This window comes from Sitophilus oryzae, unplaced genomic scaffold (genome assembly GCF_002938485.1).
Source record: "Sitophilus oryzae breed Bouriz unplaced genomic scaffold, Soryzae_2.0 scaffold_637_pilon_pilon, whole genome shotgun sequence".
Classification (NCBI taxonomy): Eukaryota; Metazoa; Arthropoda; class Insecta; order Coleoptera; family Curculionidae; genus Sitophilus; species Sitophilus oryzae.
Window position 1 is genome coordinate 3,273,050 of NW_022147237.1, and position 21,225 is coordinate 3,294,274.

The window sequence follows — 21,225 nt, forward strand, 5'->3', positions numbered from 1 at the left end:
AATATCGATCTCTATATTTAATTTAATTTTTTTTAACAATACAGAAACATTTTTTAATTGTAACGATATAGGTATATTAAAATATTTCATTATATACCGGGTGCGTCTCAAAAGTGACTCACCCCTATAACTTTTTTATTTTTTCAGTTAAAAAAACGAATTTTGGTATATCAGTATATGACATAAATTAGGATTGGTTGACGTATTCAATTGTTTTTGGTCACTTCCTGTTTGAACGGAAACGACTACAACTTTTGATTTTTAAATCGCACCCTCGGTATTTTTTTACTTTATTCGATATAAATTAAAACTGAATAGAATGACATATCGTATGTCAACTTTTGACATTTTCGCATATGGTTTAATTGAAATTATAACTTGCGGTTCGTAACGAAAATTTGATTCGAAATACCAAGTGTGTGGTATCAAATTATTTATAAAAAAATGCTTTTCCCAAATATGCTAATGAGCCACCCCCGTTCCATTTGAAAAAATTGAGATATGATTAAAAATACGATTTTGGGCATTTTCTAATTGACCAGGACAAGACACTAAGAACATTAGACGATCAAATCTATTTTTCCAAGGCTCCTTGATTAAGAATTACTGTTTTTAACATAGCCATGGCACTCTAGATTGAATTTTAAAATACGATTTTTTATTAAGTGAGAATGTCAAAAGTTGACATATAATATGTCATTCTATTCAGAATTTAATTTTCTATCGAATAAAGTAAAAAAATGCTGAGGGTGCCATTTAAAAATCAAAGTTGAAGTCATTTCCGGTGAAACAGGAAGTGACCAAAAACAATGGAATACGTCAATCAATCCTAATTTCTGTCATATACTAACATACCAAATCTCGTTTTTTTATCTGAAAAAATAAAAAAGTTACAGTCTGACAAACGGATCTGAAACAACAGGGCAACGGTAAGGGGATCGCAATCTTGTGAAATCATGACCGATTTCATTCATAAAATATCCAGGAGCGTACGGTGTTTCATAAAAATATATCAGGAATTTTTATATTTTCCAGTAAAGTTTATAATATTATTTTACTTTAAATGTACCTAGATTTTGTTTAGTCATTTGTCATATATAGTAATATTTGTTAAAACGCGTGTACTAATTACAATAAGCAGAAATAAAGTTAAAGGCATAAAACACAATATAATACACCGCCACTGGATTTTTCAGTAGTAGTGGCTGTTTCTACTATTCCTAGAGAGGGGCATAAAGTTGGGGGTAATGGCGGCAAGACGTGCGAGAATCTCGACCAATCAGATTGGTTGAATATCCCGGATTCAACCATGATGAATTTTGTCAGCGTTGCCAGCTTGCCCTAAGCGGACGTTATTTTTAGGAAATACTTTGCCTTTTATAATAGGCAGAATGAGGGAGATCAGTTAATTAGATAAATATACATTAATACAATAAGAACAACGTCAAGATATTAGCATATATATAATTATGTATGCTGAAACTAAAATATATTCAATTTATAGGTAATATTGAGCAACTTTGCTTCTCTATTATTAAACGTGACAACGTCGCCTTTTTTTGCCCGCATTCCTCTTGCTGTTTTAGATCCGTTTGTCAGATAATATAGGGGTGAGCCTCTTTTGAGACGCACCCGGTATTAAAAATTACAATAAAAAATTGTAATTTATATATGACATAATTTAATTTTATTTTGTCACAATAAAAAAAAATGTTTATCAATACCCAATTGAACGTTTAAAGAGATAAAACAATTATTGATGTTATTGTAAATTATGTAGTTTACATACCTATAAACTGAAAAAAAGTACAAAACGATTGGAATCTCTCCGGGATTTGGAAAACGAAAAAAAGAGCCATTTTTGTTGTCGCAATTAGGAACGCTACAGTTCTTCTTTGCAGGTTTGCGTTCTCGGTCGAAAAAAGCCATAGCAATTAAATATGAATAATTAAAATAAAATGTACTTGGTAAAATAGGCACAAATACACCAGTAATTAATGAGGACATTGCCAAAATCACACAACGAAATAAAAATATTGACATATTTAAAAAACAAATAAATATTTGTTATTTTTTCAATGACTAGCAGCGCCTCTAGTGTTTGTTCGCACAGTATAGCTTTTACTTCCAGTCATTGCCATTACAGAAAATGTTTTAATGGGGGATGTTTTGTGGTACAGACTTCTCAGTGTCACTAATTAAAGACTTTTCAGTGTAAATAATATGTAACAGCTGTCAATTTTGACTTTAGTTACTAAACTAACAACTATGATTGTTTGTTTTCGTAGTTTCGCCAGCAACACAACGTAGTTCTGAGACCAAGACTTCTATTACAGAATCTATTACAGCTGTAGTAAAATGGGTAATTGTGGAAATTAAAAATCCAACCCTAGATGTGACTTTTTCCATAAACGCTTACTAGGACGGTATACGGCACAGAATGTATCAACCCAACTTTTTTGCTCTCTTTAATACGTTTAATTGTTTAGTAAACTATCTCCATCACTATCTTACACGTTAAATTCTAAACCACGCTCCAACGGTGATCAAATCTGTATGTCAAAGTAGGACAATTAAGTAAAACAAATCCACCAACTATTCATTTATTTGTAATTATTTAATTTGATACAAATAACTTAAATTAACAATATTAAATATTATATTTAAAACATATGAAGCCAATGCATGTATTACGGAAAAAATTGTGAGAAAGTTTAAATCTAAAATATCTACTATGCTAAATCACCTGGAATTAACGGCTGAACGATCCGAACTTTGGAAGGCTTCAGAGAGTGCAAGCAAGTTGAGAGGACCAGTCATTTTATTACAAAACCACCGAGAGATTTGATCTTCCTATGACCTCACCTGTTGGTAACTGTAAAGATCCAGACGATTGCATGAGAGAGGGCCCTCCGTCGGTTGGAACCAGACTTAATTGTCATAAAATACTTTTAATTTTTCATGATCTGCAAGTTGTTTTAATTGCCTAGTGAATACTTTGAATATATTATTAAAATATATAGGGCTAAATATTGCCTCGAGCATTTAAAATGACAATTTGCATTAACTTACAGCGTCTATATGATAAAAGAAGCTTGTATAGGCTTGGTGCATTACAACCGATTTTTTTTTAAATTGCGAGAGCAGCGCTCGGTACGGCATAAATCAGAACTGTTCATGTTCATTCAAACGTTCGAGTTGATAGCATTGAAATAATATTGAAATCATGGCTATGGCTATGTCATAATATTTAAGTATTTTGGTTTTTACTAATGCCAGTTATTGAAACTATAAACTTCTCAGGTATAAAGTATGGGTGATGTAACGCTGTTTCGGGTAGTAAAAATTAGGCGAAAAATAACTTGAATTGGGCGTAGGGTTGGGTTGTGACAATTTCAAATAATAATAAAATCTATAAAGTTCATAACATAAAAAAGAGGGCGTAATTGTGTGGTTGTTCGGTGCAATAACATTAAATACAACTCTCCCAAAAGCAAAAATGGATTCAGGCAGTTCATTGAAACAAGTGAGTAGACAAAGTGCCTTTTACATAATCAAAAAATTAAATAGGAATATGCTATAGGGATAAAATATAATTTGATCAATATTAATAGTAATTTTTTAAAGCAACTAATACTTAAATTTTTGATGAACATCTTCCAAAATTATAATTATGTACCTTTAGAAAATGTAGTTACAACCCAAATAGCCCCAGTTATGACCCACTGGCAAAACCGGTACGTAAAACTATGCTCGCTATCATAGTTGAACTGACCTAAAAAGTTTATAACTCGAATAATAAATTATAATACACGTTAGACCTACTGACGATATAAAAATATTTACCTTTTTTTGAATTTTCACAAAAAATAACTTACTTTTCAATTATTATAACAAAATTTTCGTGTATTCGCTATTTAAGCTCGCATATTTGTATATAAGTCATTTTTTACGAGAAATTCCGATGGTGGCAGCACCGTCGAAGAATGCATCAAGCCTATAGAGGTAGTGAAAAAAAATATCACTTGTTCGAAAGTATTTGGTACGCTTGTTTGGTTTAACAATCAAGAGAGCGTAAAGATGTACTGTGTAAAATATATCAAGGTCCATAAGCAAAAATATAGTACTTAATTTTAAATATTACATAATTTTTAATTTTTCAGATACAATAAATAAGAAACTGTATATCTGTGTATTAATAAAGATTTGAAAAAAATTATTCTTCTAAATTATGTGAACATTTCACAGAAATATGTTCCAATATGTGTTTTCTTAAACACAATTTAAAAATATGTTCTAAATTAATAATGAAGAGTAAATTATATTTTGGAGTAGTTTTTAGTTAACAAAATAAATTGAAAAGATATAAATTCGTAAGAAAATATTTTAAAGTTATTTTGTTTATTAAAAATGTATGTAAAACTATTATTGTTGTAACACTACGAAAAAAATTATGTAGGCAATAGAAATATAGCAACAACCGAATATTGCCCCGTTGTTTCTAATACAAAAATATCAGTAGCAGAAAAACAGAAATAAATGTTAGAAACCATATTTTATGAATTACTCTGATTTGGTAACGGTTAAATATTTATTTGGATAAAACGTTTAATATGATAATTACTTTTCGACCCCTTCTTCTTTTATAAAAATTTATAGAATTTTACATACAAGGTGGCGCCTCTCATAAGCCGCCGAAGCTCCACGGAGAACGGTAGTTTATATCGAAACGAAATTTTGGCAGCATATGTAGGTTAACTGAAACCATCTTATAAAAATATATAGAATTATACAGGGTGTCCCCAAAAAAAGTTACACATCAAAGTTGTGTTTTTTCTAATGGAACACCCTATATATTAATTGATTTTCGGATTCTAGGCAAAAAATAAAGGTGAGTTTTATTAAAGAAGCATATACCTAAAATCTAAGGATTTTGGCTTATTTCACATTTTGTGAAAATGAAGAGTAAATTTTAAATTTTGACAACAGCTACCTAAATTTTAGTTGACCTTGTATAGCCTGATATTTAATTACAGTAACCATTGTATGTTAAACCAAATTGAAATTTGACCCGAAAAGTTATACAGGGTGAGACAAAATTAATATGGAACATTAGTCGCTTTTAAAAGCAAGTTATTCCTTTATTTTAAATGGAATACCTAATATATTTTTCCGGTGTTTAATGGCGAATTTATATATCTTCAAAATATTATTAAGGTGCCTATCCCTCAGACAAAGATTTTCTTAGATATTTTAATTTTTATGATTTTGCGTCAGTAGGTCTTTGTTATTTAAAAAGATCCAGGGTGGCTGTGTATACCATTTGTTAATTTAACAAAAATTAAAGATTGTAGAATAAAATACTCAACGGTTATAAAAAGATACACGTTCAAAACATATTTTAATTATTACAGAATAAAAACTAGATATAAACCTATAATTATGTGATAAAAATTAGCTAGATAAAATCAAATGCTCAAAATGTTTCCTTTCCTGTTAACTGCATAAAATAATTGTCTTTTCAAAAGGATCTTTTCATTTTAAAAGAAGTTCTACCTCGAAAAGTAGATACAATAATTTCTCTCATGTTGTCGACAATAGTTGGTCGAGTTTTGTAAACACTGGCTTTAACATATCCCCATAAAAAACAGACTAGATAAAATCAGGAGTATTTAAGTATTCTATTAATTGGTGAATGCACACTGCATTCACCAACTAATACAATCATATCAATTCTCTCTGATGTATGATAAGTTTGCATTTTCTGAAGATCTATCTACTCAGATCAAGTCATGTAAATGAAAATATCTATGAAAATCTTTGTTTCAGGGGTAGGCAACCTTAATAGTATTTTGAAGAGACATGAATTATCCATTGAATATCGGAATAATATACTGGGTCTTCCATTTAAAATAAAAGTAATATGCTTTTAAGTTTTAATTTGATTTAAAGTACAATAGTTAATTTAACTACAAAAAAAGCTATACCGAGTAAATTCCAATTTAGGTAGCTTTTATTGTAATTTAAAAATTGTTCTTTATTTCTAGAAAATGTTTAATATGTCAAAAACCTTACATTTTAGTCATATACTTCTCTTATAAAACTCACCTTTATTTTTCTCCCAGAATCCGAAAATCAATTAATATATAAGGTGTTCCATTACAAAAAACACAACTTTGATGTGTAACTTTTTTTGGGGACACCCTGTAGAACTCTCTATATTTTTAAAAAGTCCTCTGAATTAACCTACATATGCTCACAAAATTTAATTTCAATACAAACTGTCGTTCTCCTTGGAGCCTCCGCGGCGTATGAGAGGCGCCACCCTGTACAAGTCCATTCACTCTAGAGAATGTCAGTTCAATAAATATGAAAAAGAGTTTAAAAAATTCCATTGTTATTAAAAAATCTTAAATTTTATCGGAAAATGTAGTAAAATAAAGTAATGCCTTAAGCAGTTATTTTTGTATTCAATTTTGTACTTCTTGCTTATAACTCTATACTTGCATATTTATAATTATTAACATTATTACCCCAAAGACATGTGGGTTTCTAGAATAACAATTTAGTACTAGACAGAATAGAACTAAGAGTACTATTTAGAAACAAACAGAAATAAATAATTAAAAAAAAAGGTCAGAAATTACAATAAAATATTTTCCAATCATAAATTTTGACTTGTTGTTACAGAACAACCCTATGGAAGACCAGCTACATCTGTCTAATTTCACGTCACTCAAAACGTCAAACCAAACAACCTTATTTATCACAAGAGTATACATCAAACTGTACAGAGTGATATAATATCTTCTGAATGATACATATATTAAACGTACTATAATCAAAATTAAAAGTATTTCATAGACTTATCAATATATAAATGAATAAATACCTCATTTAAAAATGATGAAACCGATATCGAATGTTTCGTGTGGTGTAGGTACGGAGATAGTGAGCATTTGCCACAACATAAACTAATTTTATATAAAACTTTTTTCAAACTTAAGCTATAAATACCTCGTGGTACAAAAGTACAAAAAATCGCGGACAGTGTTGCCAACTGTTTGTAGCGTCTGGACGTTTCACTGCTGAAAACTTATAAGACACATTGGCGTTTTTTACCAAGTCCTATTATACATAAAGAGTATCTATATATATAAAATATGATTAACCACACCAAAAAGTTGGGTTCTTATTTACATTTACTAGTTACTTGATTAACAATTTTGGGAGTCCTTCAGTAACATACCAGCCTGGTTATTCTAAATTGGTGGTCCATATTTTAATGAGCAAGACAAATATAATGATAGATAACTTCAGCTTCAGTAACTACTTAGAATGACTAGCAACGTAAAATAGACTTTAGTGAAGACCTGAAAAATATGTGAGTACAACACCGCCACAATTCTACTATAAGTATGAAAAGAGTATATTTTAAGTTAATTAGTATTTACTAATAAATAATATTTTCTTGCCTTTAGCTGTGTATTTTTTCTAATTTTGAAAAATCGAAAGTAGAAAAAAAAATAAAAAGTAAAAAGAAAATTGTTTTGCTTGTCGTAAAGGGGGGAACCAAGCTCCACTCCCACAACCGGTTTCTGGGCCTACCCTTCATCAGGTGGGCTGTCCAGGGGCTGGTTCTCACCGATACGGCAAGCAAAACTTCTTCTATATCAACAGACGATGTCGTAAAGTGTCGGTGAGATATTAGTGCATCTCCCGTCAAAGATGGTAAAGAGCGTTTTTCGGCCCGCTCAAATATATATGAATGAACATAATTCTTACAGCTTTAGTGTATATTAATAAATAATATTTTCTTGTCTTTAGTTGTGTATTTTTTTAATTTCGAAAAATCGAAAGTAGAGAAAAAATAAAAAGTAAAAAGAAAATTCTTTTGCTTGTCGTAAAGGGGGGAACCAAGCTCCACTCCCACAACCGGTTTCTGGGCCTACCCTTCATCAGGTGGGCTGTCCGACACTTTACGACATCGTCTGTAGATATAGAAGAAGTTTTGCTTGCCGTATCGGTGAGAACCAGCCCCTGGACAGCCCACCTGATGAAGGGTAGGCCCAGAAACCGGTTGTGGGAGTGGAGCTTGGTTCCCCCCTATACGACAAGCAAAACAATTTTCTTTTTACTTTTTTTTCTCTACTTTCGATTTTTCGAAATTAGAAAAAATACACAGCTAAAGGTAAGAAAATATTATTTATTAATATACACTAAAGCTGTAAGAATTATGTTGTATGTATGAAGAAGTTTTGCTTGCCGTATCGGTGAGAATCAGCCTCTGGACAGACCACCTGATGAAGGGTAGGCCCAGAAACCGGTTGTGGGAATGGAGCTTGGTTCCCCCCTTTACGACAAGCAAAACAATTTTCTTTTTACTTTTTATTTTTTTTCTCTACTTTCGATTTTTCGAAATTAAAAAAAATACACAGCTAAAGGCAAGAAAATATTATTTATTAATATACACTAAAGCTGTAAGAATTATTTTCGTTTCATTAATATTTACTTATATTTTTTAATAAATACAGTATCTCAATTTATAACACAATGTAACAAAATGTCACAATTTTCATAGCGTCTTCTCTAAGTAAAAAAGCGGCATGTGGTAACGTTATAACGCCTCCATAATATTAAGTTTTGGTTTCCTCTTAGAAATGTTTTCTTGTTTTATTTTACATTTTTAATGAAAAATCTGGCAATACTGCATAGAAGAAACGTATCAACCAACTTTTCCTCTCCTAAGACATTTATATTTACATTAGCGTATCTCCATTATATCTTATACATCAAAATCCAAACCACCAATTTCAGAATGACCAGATACAAATAAAAATAAAAATAAATGACTAGAAATTTGACATTAATCTAAAATTTTACTGAAAAACTCCATTCAGGTTGTTGGTAATTAATATAGAACTTAATTTAAAAAAAATCACCTTTCAATTTTGTTTTTTTTTAGAAAGTGAATTACTAGGTGAATGAATTCATTTCACTAACCTGCACTAAGCCTGGAAGAAAATTTTAATTATATCTCAACTAAAATAACACCTACCTGTGGTAGATGATCTTACTGGTCAACTACGTTTTGAAGATATTAACGTCGATGCCTGTGAGAACCGTGGTGATGGTGGTGGTGGTGTCTGTGGCGCTCTGTAAAAAAAATGTAAATATTTCTGGAAATAACTTTTTTATTTTTTCAGTAAAAAAATCGAGATTTGGTATGCTAGTATATGATATAAATTAAGATTGATTGACGTATTCAATTGTTATGAGTCGCTTCCTGTTTCACGGGAAATGACTACAACTTTTGATTTTTAAATGGCACCCTCGGTATTTTGTTACCTTATTCGATAGAAAATGACACTCTGAATAGAATGACATATCATATGTCAACTTTTGACAATTTCGAATATGGTTTATTTGAGATTGCAACATGCGATTCATAACTACAATTTGACTCGAAATACCAAATGTGTGGTACCAAATTAATTGCAAAGCAATGCCTTTTCCAAATATGTTAATCAGCCACCCTGGGTCCATTTGAAAAAATTGAGATATGATTAAAAATACTATTTAGGCATCTTTTAACTGGCCAGGACAAGACACTAAAAACATTAGATGATCAAATCTATTTTTCCCAGGCTCCTTGATTAAAAATTAGTGTTTTTAATACAGCCATGGCACTCTAGATTGAAATTAAAATACAATTTTGTTTTAAGTGAAAATGTCAAAAGTTCTCTATTCAGAATGCCATTTTCTATCAAGTAAAGTAAAAAAAATACAAAGGGTACCATTTAAAAATCAAAAGTTGTAGTCATTTCCGGTGACACAGTAAGTGGCCGAAAAGAATTGAATACGTTAATCAATTCTAATTTATGCCATATACCAACATACCAAATCTAGATCTTTTATCTGAAAAAATAAAAAAGTTATAGAGGCGTTGTAAATATTCTATTTAAAAACCAGTGTTTTTAAATGCCTTTAAAACATCTTACTTGTTTTAAACATGTTTATGTAATATACTCTATTATGCTATAATGAATTGAATATTTAAAAAAAAACACTGTTATAAAATATTTACATTTGAAAAAAAAATTGAATTTGTTATTTTAAAAATATTGCTAAAACTCCTAAAAACGCACTTGGTAGATCATGTGTATTTTTCGAATACATAGGAATTTTATAGCAAATATACCCTCTGAAAAAAATATTGCATTCTATTTGAAAAACTATATTAGCCGACCATACCAATAGGTATGGTAGGCTATTAAGATCAGCAAAAAAAGTTTTTTTAATTTCACTCAAAATGAGTTATTTGGGTCATAAATGACCTAAATACAAAATATTTTCATGGTGTCTGTCTGTCTGTCTGTCCGTCTGTAACACGATAACTCAAAAACCGCTGAACCGATTTTAACCAAATTTGGCACAAAAATACTGTGGCACCCGAGAATCTGGCCATTAATTTTTGGTGGGGGTGGGTGGTTGGTAAGGGGGTATGGAAGGGGGTTAAAAATTTTAAAAAACCGTAACTCCTAAATTACCGTAGCTAGAGAAACGCGGTTTTCAAATTAAGATTAGGAATAATATTTGCAACAAAATTTGTAATAACATCAAAATCAGTGAAAGTCGCAGTTTTTGAGATATTAACATATTTTAGTATGGGTGTCTATATGTGCCTCCCGGCGCCAATTTTTTTAATATAAAAATATATTTGAATCAAGCAATCTATAAAATATATTTTTAAAATATACACTACCAATTCCCATATTTTTTTGTAAAAAAGATTAGACTAAAAAACTCAAATAGAAAACAGCACAGAAAACTATTTCAAAACACTGGATCACCCTGTACATAGTTATTAGAATTTTTAGAATTTAGAATGAGTGGGAGGGGGGTTAATCACTTCGACCTTCCAGATCCATTGTGTCCCCCTTTCTTGAATCATAACTCATCATACAGTCCCAGGGCTTTGACAAAAGCCAGTATCTGGGACGGTTTTATAGAGGCTAGTTCTCCATCTCCAATATCAGTCGTACCAAAATTCATGGCACGAATGGTTGTCGTCTCGGCGCACTCAGTGATGAGGTGTACTGGTGTTTCACCATCTTCCCCACAGAATCTGCATTCGCCGTTTCTTCTTAGTTTCAATCTACTGAGGTGTTCATTGAGGAGACAGTGTCCTGTTAAAAACCCCGTGAAAATCCGAAGATTGTTCTTACTCAGACCCAGGAAGATCTGTGATTTTTCTTGATCATAAGCCCTCAGAAACTTCTTCGAGTGTCCTAGACCATTGCAAGATTTTCATTCTTGAGTTCCGCCTTGAGTTGGTTACCACTTGGAAAGCAGAACGGTTCTGGTCCAGTTAGTGGAGTGTTCGCTCCTTTCCTAGCTAGATTATTTGCTTTTTCATTGCCTTCTATCCCTTGGTGAGCAGGCACCCAGTGTAGGAGGACTTTGTTTTCTTTGCCTAATTTATTCAGCTTCTCTATGCATTCTTTGACCAATTTCAATTGATTGATACTGAGTTGATCGCCTTTAACGCTGCTTGACTATCAGATAAGATGGCTATTTCTTGTTTCCGATAGTTCCTATCTAAGATAAGTTGTACGCATCTCTCGATAGCGTAGATTTCTGCCTGTAAGATACTAGGGTAAGTGCCCATTGGTTCGGAGTAATTAGCTATCGGCCCAAACACTCCGATCCCTGTTCCCGTATTGGTTTTGGAAGCATCTGTATACCAAGTTATGGTATGGTCTTTTAACTGCTGGGCAAGCGTTTCGCTCTTCCAATCCTTCTTATTGCTCAATACTACATTGACATGTTTGTCAAAGTTGTACGTTCTTGGCATATCGTCCACTGGGAGTTGCAGAAGTGGTATTTCCTTTTTGAGGGTGTTCCAAGCCCCTGATCTGACAATTCTCCCAGTACTAATACTCCCAGTACTAAGTACATAGTTATACTCTATGATCGAAAAAAAAACACGTTCAGTTGGCTTGGAAATGAATATAATTTTAAATATGAAATGATAGCGATCTTTATTTCATAGCCATTGTTGACACCATTTCTTTTTCACTCATACGATAGATCTAATAAGAACATATTCACATAATCCGAATCAAATGAAGTATAGCAGAAATATACTCATGTTTTAAAAAGTTAGAAAATGTTTCATATATTTACCTTCACGGTCAGAGCGATATCTTCTTTCTTTTTCTCTACCCCTCTCACGGTCCCTCTCCTTTTCATGATCTCGATCCCTCTCCCTTCTCTCCTTCTCTTCGGTCTTCCTTTTCTCATAATCTTTGTCTTTCTTTTCACGTTCCTTGTCCTTCTCCCTATGCTTGTCTCTAGAAGATATTATAACAAAAATATAACAAATAAAAATAGAAACCTCTAAATCAAAGTACTACCTGTGCCCTGACCGACTCCTTTCCCTTTCCTTCTCTTTTTCCCTTGTTGGTTCTCTTCTCTTTTCCCGATCCCTATCTTTATTCCTACGGGGACCCTCCTTGACTTCCTTAACAATTGCCATAATTTCCTCTACAGCACTTTTGAGCCTCATATATCCCATATGTTGCTTGCCCATTAAATGATCATCAATCCTTTGCTGGGCGTCTCCGACAATTAAAAAAGCCCCACAAACTTCACATACCTCCATTTGCTTTTCTTGCTCAACAGCTAACTGAGCAGTCATGTTTAAATGACCAATTTCGGAATGTTTCTTTAAAACATCTCGTTCTTCTTTCAATTGATCACAAAGTTTCATCAAGCCTTGAGCCTGCTCCACATTACCATCAGTGCCAGCTTGCTCAGCTTCTTTTTCTAATTCATTAATTCGTTCATTTAGAATATCTATTTTTTCCTTATCTTTTTCGTTCTGAACAGGATTGGCGTTGTTTATGGCGTTTCGACCACTAAGAGCTAATCTTTGTTTGCCTTTTACGATTTTCCTGTCCACCTCATTAATCATTGAAGAACAAAATCTTATAAAATCATCAAAATATTGTAATTTCTTATAATGGGTCTTCTTAGCTTCTTGAAAAAGCTTTCTCGCTTCCTCATCATGAGTTTTTGCGCAAGGCCCTAAATCGGCTCTAGTATTAACAAACAAATCGTGGGGACAAAATTTTACCATAAAATAACTGCAAAACTAAAATTTTAACACAATAAATCGTCGCTTTATATATTAACGTATTAATGGATTAACTTACCTCAGAATCTTCCCAGTTTGTTCTTTTAACTTCTTCATTAGGAGCAACATTTCGATGCCTTCCCATAAGCTCGTCCAACAATTGAGCTGCAGCGAGGACCGCCATTGCAAATCTGTTTTATAAATTGAGTAATAATAAATAAGAAGCTATACTATATTTTACAACTATTTCTTAATTACCTAAGAATGTTTCGACACCAGTTATATTTGAAACCACGAGGTAACTAGCATATAAATTATAAACAATTATCAGCTATTTACTATAAATAAAATGTGAAAAATCGGGACAACCAGGAAAATGTCAACTGTCAACTGGGCTATCAGAGTTTATAACACAAGTTTATAATTTACTTGTATCCAGGGTTCGGAAGTAGTTAATTAAGACGTAATTTACCTGATTAACTACGTGTAGTTTTTCTTCAAAAACTACGTCTTTTCCCGTTCATTAACTACATGAAAACTACGTTAATAAACTATGTATTGATATTATGAATAATTTTCATTTGTATGAGGTGTAATAGAGATAATATGATGTAAATATTATATTTAAAGCCATATTTCTTCTGTTTTCTTAAATACATTATGTGTTTTTAAAGCTTCATAAATAAAACCAAAAAATAATTATTCACATATATTTATTTGAAATATGGAACAACGTGACTAAATAAATATAAAAATATAGAGGATTGTATTGTTTCAATACCAATTAGTTAATTATATGCACTTTTAACGTAAATTAGTTAAGGTATAAGCATGACTTACAGTAATTTGTAAATAAACACACGCATTCGCAAACTTCAAGGACAGAAAACGGACACAGGAACATGAAAACGGGAGCCTTATACAAAAACCTGAAAACAGAAAAACAATTTTTTTATACAAAAATTAACAATGTAAAAATATCAATAGGTATAAAATATAAATAAACTGTTTAAAAAAAGCGTCCATTATTCCCAAAGAACCTGGCTTATAAATCAAAAAGATGCAAAAAGAGACTTTTAGTCGGATAACATAATCAGATTATCAGTCCGATTTATTGCTTTATTGACAATAAATCGCACATACTGGAGATAACTAATGTTGGCTATAGTTAAAAATGATCTTACCTTGCTGTAAATTGTTTCCATTTTCAAAAAAATCGCCGATCAAAGAGATTATAACACCATTTTCTTGCATCTAAAAAATGTAAAAACAGTGTTTATTTACTACCTATTTTTGATATACATGGGACATACCTACTACTGCAGAAACGTCATTTTCTCCAGGATTCTTCATGTAATTTATATTTTATATACTTTATTACCTTTATATTTATAAATTTCAGCCGAAATATTAATTTTCCCGTTCATTAATTACATGAAAACTACGTTAATAAACTATGTATTGATATTATGAATAATTTTCATTTGTATGAGGTGTAAGATAATATGATGTAAATATTATATTTAAAGCCATATTTCTTCTGTTTTCTTAAATACATTATGTGTTTTTAAAGCTTCAACTTATTATAACTTCACCTCAAACCTTTGATATTTGAAAGTTACATACATAGGTTACATAAACTACACCCTCTACATAAACTACATTAACTACATGTAATGTGGTTTATGTAGTTTTTAAAAGTAACATGTAGTTTTCCGAACCCTGCTTGTATCTTTGGAATTTATATTTATTAGCCTGGCAGTCCTGGCACCACAGAACATTTACCTAATATTTAGGGACTTTATTTTAATTTGGTTTTGATAGGCAACTTAAAATCAATTTATTTTACGTGTAAAAAATGTTTTAAACGCAGATGTTTCTGGAAATTAAATGTCTTCATCATAAGTTTTTTATTATTTTTTTATTTGTTTGCGATTTCTATGTCTTTTTAAGTACATTTATCGCTGCCTATAAAAATTTAAAGAAACACCCAGCCTTTTTCTCCAGTATCGATCAATGGATTACAATGGATTTGAAATTTTAGCCGTCATGTGTCAACTGTCAACATGCAATATGTCATTTGTCATTAGCAATAGTAAGGTTAAGAGCAAGTTAAGAGAGAAATTCACAATTTTTCATCTCATATACTAGGTATCTTTTATAAATATTCCCTTTAATAATTTATGGCCTCAATTTAGGCACATTAAAATATTACTTCTTGTATACACATACTCTCATTTAAAAAAAACATACAATCTTCTGTTTCCAGAGTCATTGAAAGTGGTATTCAAAAGTTTAATATATAGATAATTAATGTCCCAAGTTAATATGTTTATATATTCTATAAGATGTGAACTTTTAAAATCCACTTCTATTATAAGTTTACTAAGGCGTTGTTCTTCGCTTACAAGCAATGCTAGAAACCTTGAGGTTCCTGAATATGATACTAAGATCTTAAAAGTTGGAATTATAGGCGTTCCTAATGCAGGAAAAAGTACATTAATTAATAATTTAGTGAACAGAATGGTGAGGTAGGTTTATTGTAAGCCGAATAAGGCATACTATTTTGAAAGGTTTGTAGGTTTGTCCGTCATCAAGTAAAGCGCACACAACAAGATCGAAGTCAATGGCAATATATACTGAACGCGACACTCAAGTTGTATTTCTTGATACGCCAGGATTAGTTAGTGAAAAGGAACAGAATCGGTTAGTTACAATTTCACTATCAACAAAATACCTATATAAACTCATACTTCTCCTTGTAGATACAATCTTGAAAACTCATTTAAAAGAGACACGAAAAAAGCATTAAAAGATGCAGATATGATAGGTGTTATTCATGATGTGTCCAATATAAGTAGAAGAGAAAGACTGGACCTAAAAATTATAAAATTGCTCGAATTTCATAAAGAAAAACCTAGTTTTCTAATTTTTAATAAGGTAAGTCTGGTCTAACAAATTTAAAATATGACAATTAAGAATAATTAAAAACTGCACGTAATTTATAAACTAGTTTTTCAGATTGCTATGATATTTATTTTAGAAATAAATTTAAGGTAGACATATTAAAATCAAAACGGAAGTTATTGGACTTGACCAGAATTATAACAAATAATTGTATAAGAGGGAAGCCTATACCAGGTCAAATAAAGTCAAAACATTTATCTTCAACAGATAAAATGAGAGGTTGGCCTAATTTTGAGGAAATATTCATGGTTTCAGCTTTAACAGGTATTGATGATTGTCTTTTTGTATGGGAGACACTGGATTATCTCTGTCAAACAATATGGCTTTGTAAAATTAAAAAGAATACTTAATTTAGAAAAATATAGCTATAAAATATGAAACTTGATACATTTTCTATCAAGATGTTATTTATTTTTAAGAAGTAATACTTATTAAGCAATCACCACTGTTTCCTATTGTTTTAAAACTGTGAAATTACATGAAAATTACCCATGGATATATATTTAAGGTGATGGATTAGCTGAAGTCAAAAAACATTTGATAGCGAATGCAAAATTAGGTAAATGGATGTTTCGTGAGGAAATTTGGACAGATCAAAGTGCTGAAAATATTATTGTAACATCAGTACGTGCCAAATTATTGGACTTTTTACCTCAAGAGATTCCTTACGGTTTACAAACAGAAATTGAATATTTTGATGTAAATGATGAAGGTAATAAATTTTATTTGAATTTAATCAGTAACTTTTATAAATAATATACTTTCTTTAGGGATTATTAATACTGTTGTCCTTGTAAAATGCCCATCAGCTAGAAAAGCAAAATTGATAGCGGGTGTTTCAGATGGGAAACTGAAACAGATAACTCAAAGTGTACAGGATGATCTTCAAAATGCTTTTCAATGTATTGTTACCATAAAAATAGTGTTGTATCCTCCTTATAATGAATAAAATGTACTTATTTTTTTAACATGATTTTGTTCTTTAATAATAAGACAGATTATTATATATGTATAATAAGTAGGGACTCTGATAGGGATGTCTTTATTTTAATGTAAGGTAAAGATAATAATATGTACTTCTTTAATGTGGTAGATTTGCGTCCTTACGTTACAAAGGATAGTAACTATGGATAGTAATATCTTATTTGCAAATACGTTTAAAATAAAGTATACGGAGGGTACCGCTTAAATTCCTGTCCCGATATTGAAGGATGGCTATAGAATTTCAATGCATTTCCTACATAAGTCTATCCTTGGTTTGTAGGAGGTTTGACTAAACAAGGATGAACCTATGTCTTGAACATTCGACTCGATTTTCTGTCATCCTTCAATACTGGGACGTAAATCCTCTCATTGCTCTTATGGGGAGGCCGTCGTATATTTTATTTAAACGTATTTGCTTATTTGGAACTTTTTTTCGGCCTCATGTTGCAAAGAATATTAATCTCTTATTTGGAACTTGAATCATATAAAAGTCAAGTTATTTTTTCTATTTTCTTTATGAATTGAAATGAGACATGTATGTATGTATTGTGTTTTTAATGACAGTAAAGCTCACGACGTTTTAAATAAGGCGCCAAAACTAACCTAACCGCTGTTTGCCGACTTTGCCGCCATTTGCTTTGCTATATTTGCCGTCGTTGCTGATTGTTTTGCCTGGTTTTTGCTGTGTTGCTGTGTGTAGTTTACAATTAACAATTTTCAACAAACAAGCACAAAATAGAAATCAACTCAATTTCTATTTTGTGAAACAAGTATATAATTTTGGGTTACCCAATTTTGGTGGATTTTCTTTAGCTCTCTGCTTTGATTTATTTCTACTAAACAAGATATTCAATTACTATTAACATGCCTAAAAAATCAAAGAAGGAAGACACCTCTGATTCTTCATCTGATTCAGGCCCAGAGGATGTAAGTACATATTTATTTTGTTGAACCGATAAACTATTTTATTACTGATACTACACCTACGTCCATTAGTGGGCCTGCCTAATTTTTTTCTTGTATTTTTTTTACCTTGTTTTCTTTAGTAAGATTGTTTCAATCCTTCATTTTATTTTTATAATGTATTGATAAATAATATTGCTTCGATATTTTGAAGTAGAACTTAAATATAACTCTATTTTAGAGGGAGCCAGTGAAAAAGAAGGTGAAGAGTGATGGTTCATTGCGTACTGACGCCAAGGAACCTACATGGGATTTAGGGAATAAAAAATTTGTCAAAATTTCGGAATTTAAAGGTAAAGTTTACGTAAATATTCGTGAGTTTTACAATGCCGATGGGGATCTGAAGCCTGGCAAGAAGGGTATAATGTTAACTGGAGAACAATGGCAACGCTTTAAAGCATCCGTCGATGAGGTCGATGAAGAATTCAAGAAGGCTTGTTAAATTTCATAAATATTATTATGTAATGTTTTATTTTTTTTGTAAAGTATAAAAATAATTAAGGTGTTTTGTATGTTAAGAATTTCTAGGAATTAACTTAAATTATTTACTTTGATAACTGTTATCATTTAAAATGATTCAAATAAATAGTTGATAATGCATTTTTAATTTTAATATGAAGTAATCTGTTTAAGATTATCACCTTTATAAACAAACTGGAAGCATTTGATAGTCTTTATTAAGTAATTTAAAAAGGATTTTCTAAATATGATATGATTGAGAAAAAACGGCGTCAGAGATGGCTATGAAATAAAGATCGTTGTCATTTTTATGTCTAATTATAAGGAGAATGGCATCGATGTTCATTTACAAGCCAACTGGACGCCGTTTTTTTCCATCATACAGTATAATCATAATTATTGATTTTAAAATAAGGGTTATTAGATGTAAGCAATCTGATTACTATTTATTGTAATCTTTGTATTTTGTAAGAGTCGTTATTTTTTTAAAAAGAAGTTATTTGATATATCTGGTTGCCTAATCATAAATTAACACAATGGGGGTGGTTCAAGGAGTGGTTTTACATTGAGTTTTACACTATGACCACAGCATATTTATAATGCCGTGCTATGACTAAAGAATAAATAGATTTACAATTTTACTAGAATATACTCATTAGCGTAACTACAGAAATCTTGAATTTTATGACTCTTGTCTACGTATTAATTTTTATTTGCTGCTGATGTAGTAAAAATGACGTTTTCTAGTTTTGTTTAGTTAATATTATTTTGTTTTGTTCAAAAAACGTGTTAATTTTTTTTAGAAAATTTGTAGGTATTTAAGTAATCTACGGGAACACGGTTTGATAACCAAGTCTATGAAATTCATTGATAGAGAAATTCATGTAAAACGTTTTACGTTTTATTAAAAAAATGTATTTTTTAAAATTATTTCTCATTTTTAAAAAAACAAAGGTCCTAGGCCCCCCCTGGACTCAAACCCAGGCCACCCCCAGGCCCACCCCAGGATAAATTGCTAGTTACAATATACTATTTTACTTTACTAATACGCAAATATCGAAAAATAAGATAAGTTAAATAAAAATCTAATCTAATATAAGTTCATAGATTATTGATTGGATCGGTGCCTTATTTTACCGTTTAAACATGGTTTAAACCAAGAACAGTTAACCTAATAGTGCTGCTCATTCAGCCAAAAGTGTCCGCCAGGTGCATGCGAAAACTACTCGCATTGTGACGTCATTGTAGTCCTCGTCATGGTTATTGTGGTTATTAGTCCTTATCCGGCAACCAATAATACACACACGTGCATTATTGGTTGCCGAATGCAAAACGTTCATTATTTAGTTTATTTATTTAAACACCTTATATGTATGCAGTATAGAAAATTAACTGTATAAATCGTATTAAATACTCGGATAATGCATTTTTAAGAACAGCAGTTCGCAGCATCACCTTTTGCAAGCATTCTTTTTAGAGTACTTCCATATTTTGCTTTAAAATAATTAATAACCAAAATCGTGGGCACTTAGTAAGCAGTTTGTCACAATCCACAACACAAAATGAACGTATTTATACACTCTATAGCTCTAAAAACTTTAAAGACACCTTTTTCACATTTAAAATTGACAAAATAATTAACTCAAAATTTCTCAGCTGTTATTTTTATAAGGGTGTGGATCCGGTGGCTGACCTTGAAACTAGTTTTTGCTGCATATAGTCACAGACACTACGCATGCGCACATCTTCGATGTTGCCAGATTGCAAGTTATTTTGGAATTATTTTCAGTAGAAAACAAATATGTGCTTTTCAGTGTTCTTTTGTCAATATATACCGTATGATCGAAAAAACGGCGTCCAGTTGGCTGGGAAATGACGATTGAGGACATTTCCCATATAAAATGACAGCGATCTTCATTTCATAGTCATCGCTGACGCCATTTTTTTTCAATCATAGTACGCGGTATATTATTTATATTATTATTTTAATATTTCGCACAACACGTGAACGCTTATTATGTATTTTCATAGTCAATAAAATTAAATAGAAATAAAACTCTAGATTCCTATAATTAATCTAATTGCTCTAGAATATTATGCTACGTTTAAAAAAAGGGCTTTATTAAAAATTCGGGAAATTAAAAGGGATGTGTCCAAGTTTTTTCTTTTTTTTTAATTTTTAAATGCAATAGCTCCATGTCATGTTCATAATAGTTTTTTTAACATTCCATCAACGCTACGGAGACCTTAAAAGGCCTTTTAGCCTCCGTAATTAAAATTGTAGAATGAGCTTCAGCAACATTAACAGTTACCTTGTTTAATTCTGCTTATACATATATTGCATTATTTTTTCTGCTACCTTAAGATTTCTCTATTCTTACACCTACAGGGTCCGGCAATAGTGTGTCGGGCATCTGTAGCTCCTAGAATAAGAAACTTGAGTATTCTGTTTAAGTGCAAACCTAAAGTATGTATAAGGATGTATTTCCGGAAAATATTTTAACTTCTATAGGGTGGCTCAAAAAAATGTGAGTGGATTGGGATGATTTTTTTGAAATGGAACACCAATATTATTGCATTTTTGGCTTCCTTTCATATCACTTTACATAATCCTAAGATATGAGTATTATGAGTATCTATTTCGATAGTTTCAGAGATATTAAAAAATAAATCAAAAATATATATTTTTCAACCCTTCTTAAAAAAAATAT

The 21,225-nt window shown here is 31.1% G+C and overlaps 3 protein-coding genes across 4 annotated transcripts; 2 read left to right on the forward strand and 1 right to left on the reverse strand.

Annotated features, from left to right (window-relative positions):
• Positions 1-2,594: 2,594 nt before the first annotated feature.
• LOC115887753 (luc7-like protein 3) lies at positions 2,595-13,543 on the reverse strand. The gene is made up of 6 exons (XM_030907240.1): positions 13,400-13,543; positions 13,221-13,332; positions 12,420-13,159; positions 12,190-12,356; positions 9,059-9,156; positions 2,595-2,875 (listed from the first exon to the last, which is right to left on the reverse strand). Exons 2-5 carry the CDS (start codon positions 13,323-13,325, stop codon positions 9,101-9,103), a joined length of 1,068 nt encoding a protein of 355 aa, XP_030763100.1. The 5' UTR covers positions 13,326-13,332; positions 13,400-13,543; the 3' UTR covers positions 2,595-2,875; positions 9,059-9,100.
• A 1,643-nt stretch (positions 13,544-15,186) lies between these two features.
• On the forward strand, positions 15,187-17,081 carry LOC115887815 (GTPase Era, mitochondrial). Of its 2 annotated transcripts, XM_030907327.1 has the most exons (7): positions 15,187-15,292; positions 15,411-15,667; positions 15,723-15,847; positions 15,907-16,081; positions 16,198-16,372; positions 16,617-16,820; positions 16,879-17,081. In XM_030907327.1, exons 2-7 carry the CDS (start codon positions 15,455-15,457, stop codon positions 17,055-17,057), a joined length of 1,071 nt encoding a protein of 356 aa, XP_030763187.1. In that variant the 5' UTR covers positions 15,187-15,292; positions 15,411-15,454; the 3' UTR covers positions 17,058-17,081. The 2 variants fall into 2 exon arrangements, with proteins under 2 accessions (XP_030763187.1, XP_030763186.1); XM_030907326.1 differs by having other exon boundaries at positions 15,212-15,667.
• Positions 17,082-17,697: 616 nt separating this feature from the next.
• On the forward strand, positions 17,698-18,655 carry LOC115887755 (RNA polymerase II transcriptional coactivator). The gene is made up of 2 exons (XM_030907242.1): positions 17,698-18,019; positions 18,237-18,655. Exons 1-2 carry the CDS (start codon positions 17,957-17,959, stop codon positions 18,495-18,497), a joined length of 324 nt encoding a protein of 107 aa, XP_030763102.1. The 5' UTR covers positions 17,698-17,956; the 3' UTR covers positions 18,498-18,655.
• Positions 18,656-21,225: the final 2,570 nt, after the last annotated feature.